Source organism: Glandiceps talaboti, chromosome 15, assembly GCF_964340395.1.
Source record: "Glandiceps talaboti chromosome 15, keGlaTala1.1, whole genome shotgun sequence".
NCBI classification, from domain to species: Eukaryota; Metazoa; Hemichordata; class Enteropneusta; family Spengelidae; genus Glandiceps; species Glandiceps talaboti.
Window position 1 is genome coordinate 20750651 of NC_135563.1, and position 16016 is coordinate 20766666.

The 16016-nt window shown below is 34.8% G+C and overlaps 2 protein-coding genes across 3 annotated transcripts; one reads left to right on the forward strand and one right to left on the reverse strand.

Moving 5' to 3' along the window:
* Positions 1-362: 362 nt before the first annotated feature.
* On the reverse strand, positions 363-12341 carry LOC144446329 (fidgetin-like protein 1). The gene is made up of 16 exons (XM_078136075.1): positions 12187-12341; positions 11456-11544; positions 8700-8747; positions 8133-8215; positions 7115-7595; positions 6251-6414; positions 5886-5977; positions 4956-5015; positions 3798-3909; positions 3457-3557; positions 3183-3262; positions 2562-2632; positions 1999-2160; positions 1449-1668; positions 757-857; positions 363-485 (listed from the first exon to the last, which is right to left on the reverse strand). The coding sequence occupies exons 1-16, from the start codon at positions 12339-12341 to the stop codon at positions 363-365; spliced, it is 2142 nt and encodes a 713-aa protein (XP_077992201.1).
* A 1479-nt stretch (positions 12342-13820) lies between these two features.
* On the forward strand, positions 13821-15170 carry LOC144446757 (BBSome-interacting protein 1-like). 2 transcript variants are annotated; one of them, XM_078136585.1, is made up of 2 exons: positions 13821-13940; positions 14185-15170. In XM_078136585.1, exon 2 carries the CDS (start codon positions 14345-14347, stop codon positions 14579-14581), a length of 237 nt encoding a protein of 78 aa, XP_077992711.1. In that variant the 5' UTR covers positions 13821-13940; positions 14185-14344; the 3' UTR covers positions 14582-15170. The 2 variants fall into 2 exon arrangements, with proteins under 2 accessions (XP_077992711.1, XP_077992712.1); XM_078136586.1 differs by having other exon boundaries at positions 13822-13940; positions 14188-15170.
* Positions 15171-16016: the final 846 nt, after the last annotated feature.

A 16016-nucleotide genomic window follows, 5' to 3' on the forward strand; every position in this document is an offset into this window, starting at 1 on the left:
TTGCAGAATATCATAGCTTTTTTTTTGTCTATGAAATCAGAAAACATGACATATAATCCATGGGAGACTAAACTTTTAAATTAATAAACCAAGTATGATTGGCTTACTACCAATATTATGTACAAAACCTATATAGTGTGTGTGTGTGTATATGAAATTTTTCTGTCACGTCATTCCAGTTTGTTATGTTGTTCATATTTCAGCTTTACCATTTCCATTTTATTCTCGTTTATCACCAGGCCCACTTTCCTGCCTTGTCATCATTCTATTTCATTCCAGTTAGATGATGTGTCAATTTTTCTATCTTATAATTTTATTTCATTTCACTGTGTCACTAAATTCATTGTTTTTGATTTGTCATCTCATTTTACGCCACTCCCATATTGTTGATTCCACTCCAAATACACATCAAGGTCTTTCTGTGATACACTTGGTCGGACATTACGCAGAGCTTCTTCAAAATCTTGGTAAAGAATTGGTCTGACCTATAAAAGAAATGCAAACATGAACAAATTACAAAAGATGGTCTTTGAGGTATTCATATTTCAAAAGTATGGAGGATTCTAGTTTTCCATTTGATACAGTTAAAAACAATTTCAGTGGTACTTTACACTTATCTGGTCTAAGGTATCTAAAGATATGAATTTTCAAGCAAGTTGTGTTGGGAAAGACTCTCTAATAAGGAAGTGCTGTTGTACTGCTGAGGGAGCAGGGTATCATGTTTATATTTCTATATGTACTAAATCCTTGATTTACCTGGTCAGCTGAGATATGTTGTATATCAGCTACCTGGATACATCTGATTGGTCCTAATGCTGCCTCACGACATAGATTAGCCATATCAGCACCAGAATAACCTGAATTAAAATATCATAGTGGAATATCGATGTGTAAAATGACAGACATACATTCTAGTTTGGCAGCACAGCATGCCACATTAGGTTAGCTCCTTGCTTAACGGTTTAAAAAAAAGGAATAAAATTTGTCTAACTTCTCAACAATAACTTGCATTTGAATTTCTACTGCATATTTTTTACTTGTCAGCAAGGTATTCAATTCCAGGTTCTTGCATTTATGCTATCTTATCAGTGGAGCCATGAATATTACACAGGATCATTCTTTTTCTCTAGACCAACTTTTCCTATACCTCTGCCGGAAAACTGTTTTCCAAACCTGAATTTCCATCCTAATCTGATCTGAACTAGGCCTTTAAATTTGTGATCTCCGTTCAAGTTTGTGTTACATCAATTCTAAAGTTTGGTCTTCTGTTGTGAATGTCTCTTGGTTTGCACACCTTGCACTGAAAAGGGTGTACTGGTAAAAGAGCCACGTGCTGAAAATTTTCTTTGGACAATAAACAGTGGTACTCATCATTAGGACATGTTTTGTCTCATTCCCTCACAGATTCTACTTTTTATGAAGTTTAAATAATTAAACTATGAACTGACCTTCAGTTTTTTCACACATTTGATTAATTTCATGATCAGAAAGACTGTAACTTTGTTGTGAGAGTAGATTTTCTACAATTTGTCTTCGAGCTGGTAATTCTGGTAATGGTATGTATAATCTTTTCACAAGTCGTCTCCTTGCTGCTTCATCTATCTCTTGTGGTCTATTGGTTGCCCCGACAACCAGTATGCGATCACCAGAATCAGTACCTGCCCCATCCTTGATGTAGAAATGAAACAAAGATGAAAATCAGAATAAACAAACTGAACTATTAATACCAAATTTAACCTTGCAAAAGATATGGATTTTTTGTATCCCTTGGAGGGAAAAATCTTGCAAACTTTGCAATGTTTTCTACACATTCAATATTTTTAATAAGGTTTGAGAACATTTGTGACACCAACAGAAAAGGAGAAATCTACGGTAAATTTACAGTTTCTCTTATAATTATATGTTTAGTTTTTTTTACTTCAGTTTTAGAGCCTTTATAAAAGAAAGGGGAAATCTGAGAAAGCTTACTCAGTTTTCTGTATCATTGATAGAACTTACCAATTGAACTAAGAATTCAGTTTTAATCCTTCTAGATGATTCATGTTCACCATCTACTCTCTGAGTCAACAAAGAATCAATTTCGTCAATGAACACCACAGCTGGTTGATGACATCGTGCCACTGCAAATAGCGCCCTCACCATCTTCTCACCTTCACCTACCTATCCAGGCAAATCATAACAGCAATATACAGGTATATGTCAATACCAGTGATTTTGTTATCATTAGAGGAAACACTGACCATAGAGAGGAGAAATATACTTCTACACTAATCCTTGACCATTATAATTTTTATTATATGTGCCAATTTCTCTCTCTCCCTCTCCCTCCCTCCGTCCGTCCCTCCCTCTCCCCTCCCTCTCTCTCTCTCTCTCTCTCTCTCTCTCTCTCTCTCTCTCTCTCTCTCTCTCTCTCTCTCTCTCTCTCTCTCTCTCTCTCTCTCTCTCTCTCTCTGATTGTGTGTGTGTGTGTGTGTGTGTGTGTGTGTGTGTGTGTGTGTGTGTGTGTGTGTGTGTGTGTGTGTGAGAACTGGTATAATTGTGTAAAATAGTAACTAACTTACATATTTTGATGTCAGTGAAGATGCACTGATACTGAAGAATGTAGCACCAGACTGGCAGGCTATACATTTACCTACAATAAGATGTGACAACACCAAGGGAATTTTACAAGCAAGCTACAGAACTGGAAGAGATATCGAATTGTAGATTATTTTCAGAGGACAATAAAGCTTGGTTTATGAAAGTTTTTTTTTATAAGGTTGTAATATAAATTGAATGATTAAAACAATAATCAAGGGAATCAATAATGTTGAATTGAACAACAAACCAACTTCTAATGTCAATTCTAATGATTGGCCTAACAAGTTATAGACCAGTCCTGACTCTAAATTAAAGTAAGTGACCATATGTTTAACCCCTCTATTTGTCAAGTCAATATCCAGCATATCACATTACGTTGATGATCAAATATTTCACCTCAAAGCTACTAATAATTCTGAACGTTTCATTTATTTATGTATTTCTAACATTAGCTAACCTATCTACCATTCTGAAAGTGGTAGATTATCTTTGTTTAATTTCATTCATAATGACATCTAAAGTACAAAATAAACTAGATTTACATATATCAACCCTTGAAAATGTCACTTTTAATTGTGATACTAAATATTGTCACAACTTACCAATCAAAGTTTTCCCTGTTCCAGGTGGTCCAAATAACAACAATCCTTTAGGGGGACCCCTAAGTCCCTTGAAAATATCACTGTCCACAAAAAATAAAAACATGTTTTTTAATATTCATCACTGATACAATGAAAGGAACTTATACATAAAATTTACAAAATAAGTTTGGTATTTTAATTGGTAAGTTATTCTTTCAAGTATACAGAAGATCAAAATTGTGATATACAGGAATATATATTTATTTATGTACCATACAATCAAAATGCAACTTACGGTCTCAACATTGGCCATATTACGATCTCTTTAATGGTAGTTTTAGCAAATTCTAAACCTGCAATATCATCCCATGCTATTGGAGGACCATGGTCCATTATCTATAAGATGGAAAAAGATTTTTATAGGTTACCATGGAGATAAAATATACATAAAATAGTGTATGTTGGATGTTGGTAAGTGTTGGTGAAAACATTTCACTTCCTTAATGTTAAGTCACTTGGGTGGTTAAAATGAACCAGTTAAGAGAAATATAACAGAAGGAAAATCATTTTTTCTTGGGGGGGGGGGGGTGTTATTATGATCGCTGCAGTAGTTTTCAAAGAATGGCGACTGTTTACCTCACTGCTGATCAATTCAATCATTTTAGGATCAATATTTTTCAATCTTTCATCAACAATTTCTTCAGAACCATCATTTTTCCTCTGTCCAGTAGATGATCCTCCAGTGGCACTGAAATAACAACCATTTAATTGATGGTATAACATTCATCATGTACAATGGGAAGATGAATTTGAAACACTAAACTCATGATACATGCATGACAAAGAAACAATGTTCTTACTGTTGTTTAAACCTCGAACAAGTCAAAGAACTATCTTTATTTTATATACTTTTAAGCTAATTAAAGCTTTATAAGTGTGTAGTACTGTATCTCATTAACACACATACTTATTGCTGAAAAATAACACTGTGTAAATGAAGTGGATATCTTCATGAAGACAAATGAATCACAGTTATAACCTTTATAACACACACTAGCAAAGACCAATGTTTGATATAGTAAAATTAAAATTAGAGGTTAAACAGGTACAGGAATTAGAAAATTTTATTTCAGTGAGAAAGGGTACAATGCCTATTTACCGGATTAAATGGGGAGATTTTTAATATAAATTACCCATTGTTGTTCTATTGTAATTTTGACTCTGTAGAAGATGGGATGACGTTTAATTTTTTGTCTTTGCCTGCTTTTTGTTCATGTGTGTTGTTTTCCAATAAACTTCATTAAATATATTTTTTTAAAGTGTCTGTAGTTTGCAAATAGTCTTAGACTATCTGAGAGGGGAGCAATTGCCAGTAAGACAAGTTGAAGGTGTTTGTGACCACATACTATTACAGCACGTTCTCCGGTTGTTTTTCTTTACAAAGACTGTATAATAGCAGAACATCTGCAGCTTGTACATGTAAGGTGTTGAAGGAGTTTGTGACTGTAAAATATCAATATATATTCTGGATTGTTGGCTTAGAACTTGGAGCTAACATGTGACAAGTTAAATGTGTTTAACCCCAGTACAAACTTGGGTTGTTGGCTAATAAATCGGAAATACTGTTCTACAAAGAGTACTAAAATGTTAACCAATGCACAACATCATTTGAGAGCTTTTGACTGCAAACTGTCAGTCTTGTTCACTCTATGATAGATGGTGCTGTCTATGATAACACCACAAGTGACATGATCATGCACAGAAGATGCTGCTGCTACTGTTCAACAGACTTACCCATCATCTTCATTGTCCCTATTTAGTATTGGTGGTACAAACTTACTATTTATACCTCTCCTGTAAAGGAACAAATAATAAATACATTTCAATTATCACTTAATCAATGTTTGTGTCTTACTTTAATAGCAGACAGGGGAATCTTGATCAGTTTCAACCATACTATTAGAAGGAAATTTCAGAAAAAAACAGGAAACTAGTTATAGATGTAATCTAATGACTGTCCTAAAAAGAGATAGTGTTTCAGAATTGGCACTATGTAATGTTGCCAAAATTGCCTTGACAGTCCATTATACATCATATGTAAATTATACAAAAACTGCCCAAAACAGAATATGATGCTTGTGACCAGTAAAAACCTGAAGTGTATATGAAGATATGCAGTGAAACAAGTAAACATGACCAACAGGTACACACACTGGTCCCCATTAGACTCCTACTGTTAATACTGATTTGGAATCATCACAAATGACCATGCATGTTTTGCAGTATTAATACCATCATATATACGGTTATATAGAAGGGTTACTCCGGTCAGATAAATACCTTTTCTTCCTGCTTGACTGTATGTATATGAGATGTCTTCATTACATTGTATGTATAGTACTAAAGTATTGTATATATTACAAAATGTAGTCTTGTAAGACACACTATGTGTATATGAGATTGCGTTCTTTCCAAGTTTAAAACTGTATGAATAGTGCTATAGTATTATCCATAGTACAGAATGCAATCTTGTAAGACACACTATATGCATAATACAGAATGTAATCTGACTTGGCAAAGTTATTAGTCATCACATCAAAAAAAGAAAAGAAATCAAGCTAATACATGATAGAACTACATGTAAAACAAAGTTGTAGAAGTAAAGAAATGAGTCTGGCTACAACAACTCTCTGATACAAAATCGACTTGATAATTTTATTTTACCTTGTTGTTCCCAATGATTTCTTGGTACCACCATAGGATGCCGTGTTGGGAGGCCCTCTCCTGTTACTAAATTTCTTCTGATTATTGATAGCCTGTGAAATAAAATCCAGCCCGATGAAATGGTTTTAGTGTCAGAATGGGGGTCATGACAGACATAATATTTTCAGTATTTGATGTGCAAACAACTATTGCATATACATAGTGGAACCAAGGCAGTTGTTAAACTCTGATGTACAATGAGACTGATTTACAGTGACTCTGCAATGTAGTCAAATATTTGAATTGACAAATTATGAATGAAAGTGATTGTAGTCCCAATATAACAAACAAAGATCCCATTTGGTTTGAATAGTTCCTCAACTTACCAACTGTTCTTTGGCAGTTTTGAACAAAGTTTGAGGTTGTTGTTGTTGATGTTGCATGTCATCATTGTAACCATCATCAAAACTAGACACATCATTTCGTTTACCATAAAAGACACTCCTACTAGTGTTTTCAGATTTGTAGTTCACATTGCCAGGATCAGGATCTATTAATTTATAGATGAAAACAAGTCAAAAGATACAAATAAACTTGTGTGAGTTATATGGGTACTGTCTTTATTATTACAAACCCAAATGGATTGTTCCATAATAAAAGGCACAAGCACTTGTTCAGTTAGACTATATATCATGTTGCTCAGCCCCAATCTGATTACAATATAACACTCAACATTCGAAATTGAAAGAAAGAGAACCACCAAACAATAACGATAACATTGTTGTCTGCGCTCTGTGCTCATGCTCTTTTTGAACTGAGCACTCTGAAGTGCTGTACCTGTATGATTTGCCATATTACATGTTTTCATTGGTTGAGTGAATTCACTCAGCACTCTTGTGTGGCTCAGGAAAACCTATGGTATTGTGTCAGATGTATGTAACGAGTGCTCACAAAAAACAAACAACAGTAAACTTAACAGCCAAAAAGAAATTTTAATCAGATTGGTTCAGCCCCATCAGGCTTCTAAACCACAAGTGAGTGGTAGCTGATAGTGTGGCATGAATGTAATATCTTTAAAGACTATTGTTCAGTGGTATGTAAGCATTTGTTCCTGCAAACAAAATAAGCTTAAAAAGTTTGGTAATATGAACAACACATCAAAAAGTGTCAGTAAGCAACACTGTACATCATACAATCTTGATAATTTCTTTTTTTCAATGTCAGACTATGATATGTAAGTACTTTCTCACCTCTGTTGGTGAAACTGGCTTTTCTCTTGAATGGTTGTTGAGTGTTAACACTTGAAGTATTATAAGATCCTGACCAACCCCCCTGTGAAGTTGTCTCCCTGGTGTATGGCTGTCTTCTATCTGATTCACATTCACTTCTGATATTAAAAGATGCTTTATCAAACTGATTAGGAACAAATGCAGGTCTATTACTCTCCTGTACAGGCCTTCCAGGACCAGTATGTGAGTGCATTGTATCAAAACCAGCTGGCCTGCCGGGATTTGTAGAGTTTGCAGGTGTGTAGTTAAATTTAGCACCATCATTTTGTAAAGTCTTGGAAGGCCTAAACACTGGCTTGGTGGCAGTATGGTTAGCTGGTACATGGATGTTGGTATTAGGTGGTTCATGGGACTGTTTTCCTAATGATGTAGGTCTACCAACAGCTTGTCTTTCAATAATTATCTCATCACCATCTGTGTCAGCTTCCATAGAGGGTGATGCCTACCAAGTCAAAATAAAACACATGAATTGAGTTTCTGGAGCTCATTTACATCATTAGACAGTCATGAAAAATTGTCAACTTTGTCCAAATAAATCAATTGTTTGGTGCAAAAGTTGAGTGATATAAACTTGAGTGATATATGGAGGGTGAACTACTTTCTTTAAACTATTCTCCAAACAACTGACTATGCTATATGTATATGATAATGTGTATAAAGTGGATCAGTAAATATTGAGTCTCGCTATCAATAATATAGCCTGGAACCATTCTATTGACTCAGACTATGTTCACTTTCTCCCTGTCAAACCTGAAGAATGTGAGATAAAATTGTCTTAAAATCAACAAAGATTTGCATCAATAGGTAATTATGATCTAAATAAAGGCCTACAACTTACTGAAATGGCTTTATAGGGCTGAACAGTTTTCATTAATATTAACAGGACAAAAAGAGACGCAAGAGCTACTGCATTAGTGGTTTAGTGATTCCAGTACAAAATGGTGACAAATTTGTCCATTTATTAATGATTTAAACTCACCTTAGAAATTTGAATGAGTTTCTTGACACAGGAGAACTGCATAATACTTTCACTTGTCAATGATGACTTCCATGACATGCTCTCTGTAAATGCAATGTAGTATCTGTGTAAGACTGTTATCAGTTATCAGTGTGAATTAAAACTCTAGTACAACAACATTGATAATAAGTTGGACTGTAATGTATAGGTTTGTTTATCCTCCTCCCCCTTCCCTCTCCCCTTCCCTCTCCCCCATCTCTCTCTCTCTCCATCTCTTCATCTCTCTTCTCCTCCGTCTCTCCGTCTCTCCATCTCTCCTCCATCTTACCCATCTCTTCCCTCTTGTTTTTCCCTCCCGTGTCTCCCTCTCCTTCGTCTCTTTCCCTCCATCTGTTCCCCCTCCCCCCACATACACATACATACACATACACACTCTTCATCCTCTTGCAAATACTGAATAGCACAGGGAAAATGAAGTGACAGCAGTATATAAGACATATATTTTTAACACTGCAGTCTTTTTAATGGGCATGTTATTAAGGAAGGATGTTCATATTGGAGTATAAACTTAGAACATGTGATGCTTACCATTGGGTTTGTTGGAAGCTAAAGCAGCTTCTGCATAGTTGTTCACACCTTAGAACAAAACAAACAAATAAATATATAAACACACAAACAAACAAACCAAAACAAAACAAACAAACAAATAAACATAAAGTGACTCCAATGGCTCTAAGTTTTGAAAATGTTTCCAACTGTCTTCTGACTACTCTTTGCCATTGCTTATAAGTGAGATAAAACTCGTCCCTCCACGACCTCTTAAGCCCCAAACTTATGAACAATAGGCAGTATAACTAAGTTTGTGCCTGCTTAGGTCGGATGCCAATTGCCTAAGTAAGTTTGACTGTGATATGTGTAAGCTCTTACTGTGCTATTCCAAGGTCACCCTTCCTACACTAAAGTATGTACACAATCGCTAATTGATGGATTCTGTCATTGGTGTGTTGCAGTGAACAACCAAAGACGGACATTCAGTCTTGATGATTCAATGGTATTACTGGCACTGGTATGTAACATTTCTCATTCACAGGACCTATGGCTTATTCAGTGACCTCACAGAGAATACCTGAATTATTGTAATACATAACAAGATGGCGTCCAGAATGTAACCCTCTGTACTTCATGATAAAGAACAGTCATCAAACCAATAATGCCTGGCCACATCTCAACATCTACACAGATAATGAACAATTTCAATTTTGTAAAAGTGTGGTCTGTAAAGCCAACAACTTCTACAAACCTCCCTACAACACAACATACTTTGCCTACTCTACTGATGGTGGTAGTCTTACAACTTTACTGAAGCAGGATGGAGTTGTGGACTGCAGAGTAGATTACACAACATTTGAACTTGTTCCTACGTCTTTGGTAGACAATATCAAGGAAGTGGCATGTAATCAAATGGATTTTGAGTCTGTTATGGAGGCGAAATATAAAACAGTTGTTTTTGATCAACACAGGGAAGAGCTCAAAAAACAGCTTTCAGCAAAACCACTCCCAAAGGGATTTAAAGTAGGACCCCTATCTAGTAAACATGTGCAACTATTAGAAGCAAAAAACACACTCCCATTTACACCAAAGTTTGACAAAACTCTTGAACACAACAAAAGCTTGGCAGCTTATGATGAAAACCAAACACCTGTAGCATGGACCATACATAAGGAATATGGTGACATGGGATATTATATATATTATATTATTTCTTTAATTCAGGCCACCAAGATGTCCCATAAAAAATATAAAAACATACAGACACAAAGAAAGAGACAGATAAAATAATATTAAACTAGCAAGTATCTTGTACTATACATGACAATCCTATACTTTCTCCAAAAGTTTGAACGAAAGTATGTATCAGAGTCTATGCAGATTCGAATTAAAGTAATGTGGCTCTCAACAATACGTCTGTTAAATGTATACAGCAACTTTCGGTGGAGCGATAAAAAATTCAAAATATCACTGGATACACAGATATTACTAATGCTGACTGCACCTCTTAGGTCAAATACTAATCGCATTGTGTTATTGTATGCCAGTATGCATCATCCTAGTACTATAGTTACACCAAACATTTAAACAATATACATGATTGTATAAAAAACTTCATACACAGATCCAGCTTTCCGAAAACTCAACCTTTTCAGTATCCTGTCAAACATACTAACACTGGAATTATGTGAGTGTGAAGCTGAGCCCTATGCAATCATACACATCAATGACATTCAGTCAGCTGTACACAATGCAAGCAATCTAAGATTCAAGTTGTGCGAGGATTTCGAAATGACAAGACTATGTCTAAAGAAGAAACATTTCGTTCAAAACATTAATGCACGGCTATAAATGGTACTGAGCTACACTTGCATATAAATAAGAAAAGTGTTATCATACCTAAGCCACATTAAATGCATTCCAAAAAAATATATGGTATTTATACCCTGGACCCTCTACATCACGACAACATGCACATACATCATTTGTTCTACAGTGTTCCTAATACAATTCCAAATGTTAGTTTTTCCCAACATTTCATGTCTTATTGGGAATAATGTCGAATTACACTTTACTTACTCTTCTGACAGTACTGTATTTTTTGTCAATTGTGGATAAAGAGACCAGAATGTACAAAAGTTACAAGACTAATTTCAATACAAGTCAATGTAATAATTTACATTGGTACACTGTACAGTGATTTTCACCTCTTTCTTAGTGTCTGTTCACAATACACGTATAAATTGATATTTGTTGAAAGAGGCACAAACTTAGTTTATACACCTTTGGGTGTAAGTTTTGCTACATATTTCATAGGTACTTACAGTATTATACTTACTGAAGGATACTTATAAGTTGTAACCATCACTTCAAACTCAAACTGGTAATACAAGATATAGCTTATAAATGATCAGATGATGATGTTTTATACTGTTGCTATGAGTATGGTCTTGTTGCTAGGCATATATGTAAATATTTTCTGGATGTTCATCCAAATACCTTCAGCCATATCCACCAAGTGGTTTTTGAGATGTAAGTTTTTTGACCAAAAATTTGTAATTTTTAAATCTAATTCTCACATCACTGATGGGATCATCATCTCATTAATAATTCTACACATCCCTAGGGATACTTACAGGCACTTGTGGGTAAAAAGAAAATTTAACAGTATTTTAACCATTGTTCCCCAACAAAATGATGGTACAAGGCTTGCAAATTGTTTCCAATTTTACAAGATTTGCCCCTCTGTTACAGAGGTTCATCAATCTTTGCAAACACACTGATAATAGCCCTACCTGTCAGGTTATCTGCATTATCAACAATACTGGCATACTGCTCCATGTACTGTCGGTTTAACTCTACACTGATGTCATCTCTTGGCAACCTAACAGAACACCACAGAAACACAAAAAAGAAATAAAGTCAGTTGAATACTCACACTAACCACTCCATGTATGATATTGCTCATATGTTTACTAATGTTTTTGACATTTTCTTCACTTATGAAAGTACAACGGCAAAGAACACCAAAAGTACTCATGCAAAGACCAGGAGCACACCACACTTACACTCACTCACTCATGAAGTTTTGTTAAATAGTACTTATTTAATTAAAAGATAAAAAATGAGATAAGAGATACCATACAATACATTCCTTAGCTTGCGTATGATCTAAAAGTAGGAAGTGGATATTAATTTGTACACATGCATTTGATAATACAGTACGGTACTCTGCAATTTTATGTGATCCACTCTGTGACTTGAACTGTCTTTATCAAATACAAATTTCAGTGTTATAAGTTTGGAGAATAGGACTCTTAGAGTCAAGGTTACTATAGTTGAATAGAAATTGATACTTTACTCCATTTTATATTTTAAAAACTAGATTCCAATAAGGTAACCTCACTATTACTATTATATTATAAAATGGAGTCAAGTATGCTATGTCAACACACCGAGAAGCCCTCAGAGCCTTCGGTGCAGTTAGTCGCTTCAAAAACCAGTTATTACTAATGTTACTACTTACCTACTACTAGTGGATTTAACAGCCTGTGCATATTGTATTTTAGACAGAATACCACGAATGGCATCAGCTCTCTGACTTGCTGTACTTTCATCTGACCTCAGTTTAAAGTAGTTCTTCTGCCACTGATTAAGCAAACTGTTATCTTCTGTTGCCATTGTTACCTGTATTCAAAAAAACGTGAATTGTTTTATTTACAAGAAAAATACCTGCATTAATATGTTAATACTTACAACATAATTGACAGCCTCTATATTTAACTATCAGGCAATATCATACATTAAAAACCGTATACTATAATTTATGTACTTCATACCTTTTAAAATGCACTAAAATGCAGAACGAAACTGTTCATCTAGATCGTTTGTATTTTTAATGCCTTTATTTAAATCCTAGATTTTCTTATTTTTTTAAATTTCAAAATAGTATAAATAAAGAAGGGTATTCAGTGTTGTTCAACTTCACACTCCTCAGATCCTACTCTGAAGTCCAACATGTCCAAGGTTAAACATAAGCAACATTATACTCTACACTAGTGACTGACAAACAATTATCATTGATCACACAGATTGTTCATGGTATGTAATAAGTGCAAAATATCAAAATATCCTTATGAATTTCTGACAATTAAAATTTACATGTCAAAATATGAAGAAAAAATATTTGCAAATGGTAATTCTCTCAATTTCTGACACTGTTGCCTCTACTTCAGGCAACCTAATCTGAGGAAAAATTTCAGTCTAAATAAATTAGATTATCCTAACTAACCCCCCTGGAATCGTCGTCATGTGACTCCCGACAGACAAGTTTGACTCACAGGGGCCTGTAGTATTTTTTTAGATTGTTGTTATCCTTGTCTACAGGCTAAATGTAATATTTTGATTTGCATATATTTCCCCCACCTAAAGAACACTTAGCAATCTTCTAGTACAGCGCGAATATATTCCTTAGGAAAATAATCAATCAATCAATCAATCTTTATTGCGTAACATCATGCTTTAGCGAGCATGGTAAAGCATACAAAAATAAGTATATAAAATACAATCATTTAGCCAACTGCTATATTTTTTACATTAACAAGAAAGTTTCCAAGAGAAAGTTTATCATCTGCAGACAAAATATGTAAAAATTTACTTTTGTTATCTAAGGAATGAAAATTGTAATTACTTAATGAAAAAGAAGAAAAAAGTTTCTTTCTCTCATTTATGTAATGAGAACAAATAATTAAATTCATCATGAAACGTTCGGAAGGAACCTCGATCCTCTGTTTCGACGTCGTCTCTCCATTATCCATGTATCGAATGTAATTTGTAAATACAATAATAATATAAGTAATATACCGTACGTGTCCCTGTGGTTGGACTCGCCGTTCTGATTCTATTAGAAAAACAGTAACACAGCTCCGCAGTCGTCAACCTTCGAACATGTTGTACTTACGTTCTGTATTCCGGCTATATCAACTTGTAAGACAACTGTTTTGTAGTAAATACGACTCCGTTTCAAAATAAAGGCATAGTACACAATTACAAGTCAGCAGAAACTATAGTTTTACAGGCAAGTTTTCATCACATTCAATCCACCCGCCATTGACCCCAGACGAGATCTCGCGAAAACATCTCGCAAAATTCGAGAGTTGGGGAGACATACTTGTTTGAGCGACGAAGGTGCTAATCTATGCTAGTAACTCGGATGTTATTTTTCGTACATTTGATAACTACTACCAGTGTCAAACCGGAACTTTACGCACGTGTTTACTGGTTAGTAAAATGTATAATTTTCACGATTTCTGTTATTTAGATAGTGAATCAACTGCAGAAACGTTCGGAAGGAACCTCGATCCTCTGTTTCGACGTCGTCTATCCATGTATATACGTATCGAATGTAATTTGTAAATACAATGTACAACATTTGGTTTTCAGTCACAGTTGACTGCTGAAAGTTGATTCATTTATTACTAGTATGTTTAGTTGCTTACTTTTTTTTCCGTTCAAATTCAACCAGTAGATCCGTCAATTTTGTAGAAGTCTGTGGTGGAAATACTAAAATAGAAAGGATATCATACAACACGATAAACAGAAAGTCAACCTGGAAGTAGTGGATAATACAGCGGTCCAATATTGAATACAACCACTCATTGAAGCAGAAGGTGATACGCTGAAAGATGCCAGAAAATAAAGGAACATTCCGAGAAGTTCTTCCAAAGCAAGGAATGTTGTATCAGGAAGATATCCCAACCACTGTGTTGTGTAAACCTAAACTGATGCCACTGAAGTCGGTGACATTAGAGAAACTGGAAAAGATGCAGAAAGATGCACAGGAAACAGTAAAACAACAGGAATTGATGGAGCAACAAGAACAATCCACATTCATGGCACAGTCAGCTATGCCTCAGTTTTGATATTGGAAATTATACGGAGCATAACATTTTATTTCGATGAATATCATGTGTCATATTTTTGTAGCAGAAAAAACGTTTACACTAAATTACAGTCAGTCTTGTGATATAGTTGATACTACCACATTATTTGTCATCCTAACTCATATTAATTATCCTTGATATTTGATATATGATATATATTTTATTACCCGATCAAAAATAAGTACAATACAAACGTAAATACAGGAAAAGCAAACTAGATCGGATAACAGGAGTCAGAAAATAGCTATGCTAATCGTGTCTGACCCCTGGCCAAAGTAAATAATGGTACAAGTTTAGAGTGCAAATAAATATACAAAAAGTAGCTCTACCCTTAACCCCCTCCCCTCACCACCCCCTATATATACGAGTGCCATAATGAAAAGAAGTCATATATTACATTAGAACTGTACAATGTTATATTACATACTCTTTTAGTAAATCTTTACATAGTGATGACTTGAATCGCTGCCTTCGTGGTTCACGTAGTCTTGCTGTCATCCTGTTGTATGCATTCTGCAAAGTTTCATAATCCAGTCTGAATAGTTAAGAGTGTAAATTTCTGTTGTTTCCGTCCTTGTACATTTCAAAGTAAACAAGTAAATAATACCTTGCCTTGTGATTGGTTATTTGTTCTTGAAAACCTGTCATTAATATACAGATATACTAATATACCCTTGCTAAAGGTCACAGCCCCCCCCCCCCCCCCAATCATGTAATGGAGTCTACAGAAAGTTCAGATGTTAGTTTGCTAGACCAAATACTTGCCAGAACTCAAATTATTTGTTCAAAATATTTGTATTTGTAACATGAATGACTTGTGTTCTACCCAAAGCTTAAGTTTTGATAGCCAGATTCTACCTTTATTGTATGAGTGTTACTACAAAGTGCATGGACTGTTAAAAAGCAGACACACTTTTACCAGCATATTGATTCTATAAGTTTACACTTAAATTTCATATATGTGAACATCTGGAAAACTAATAGTATCATAGACTGCAAGATATGTTGTCATTCCATCCTCACAGACCTGCTCTGAAAGGAGTTAACTGATGTGTGAGGGCACCCTGTCATGGTGTACCTTACTGTAAATATAGTGAGAGAGCTTGGGTCATTTTGTAATTTTACTTGTCATGGTGTTGGTCAGGTGTGAATACAGGCAAGGTCTACCACATGTTTGTTTCATAATACTTAACATGAAGGTTGCATAAATGCTGTTGTGATGGGACAACTTTTTCTTGACAAGTACGATATGATATATATGATACGATACGATACGATATGATACATGATTTATTGTCATATATATACTGGTGGTACATATATAATGAAACGTGCATTGATTTTGTGTGTACTGAAAAATTTACAAAAACAGTAGTCTGTAGATGACTCCTAATACAAGATGTGTGCGAGAACT

What these genes read in the sequence shown, in the direction of transcription:
- LOC144446329 (XM_078136075.1), bottom strand. Translation starts at nt 12,341, where the DNA reads ATGGCAACAGAAGATAACAGTTTGCTTAATCAGTGGCAGAAGAACTAC. An exon ending in ATATGGCCAATGTTGAGACC is followed by an intron (nt 3,263 to 3,456) that starts GTAAGTTGCATT and finishes TTTTGTGGACAG; the next exon opens with TGATATTTTCAAGGGACTTA. An exon ending in AACATATCTCAGCTGACCAG is followed by an intron (nt 486 to 756) that starts GTAAATCAAGGA and finishes TTTCTTTTATAG; the next exon opens with GTCAGACCAATTCTTTACCA.
- LOC144446757 (XM_078136585.1), top strand. Translation starts at nt 14,345, where the DNA reads ATGCCAGAAAATAAAGGAACATTCCGAGAAGTTCTTCCAAAGCAAGGA.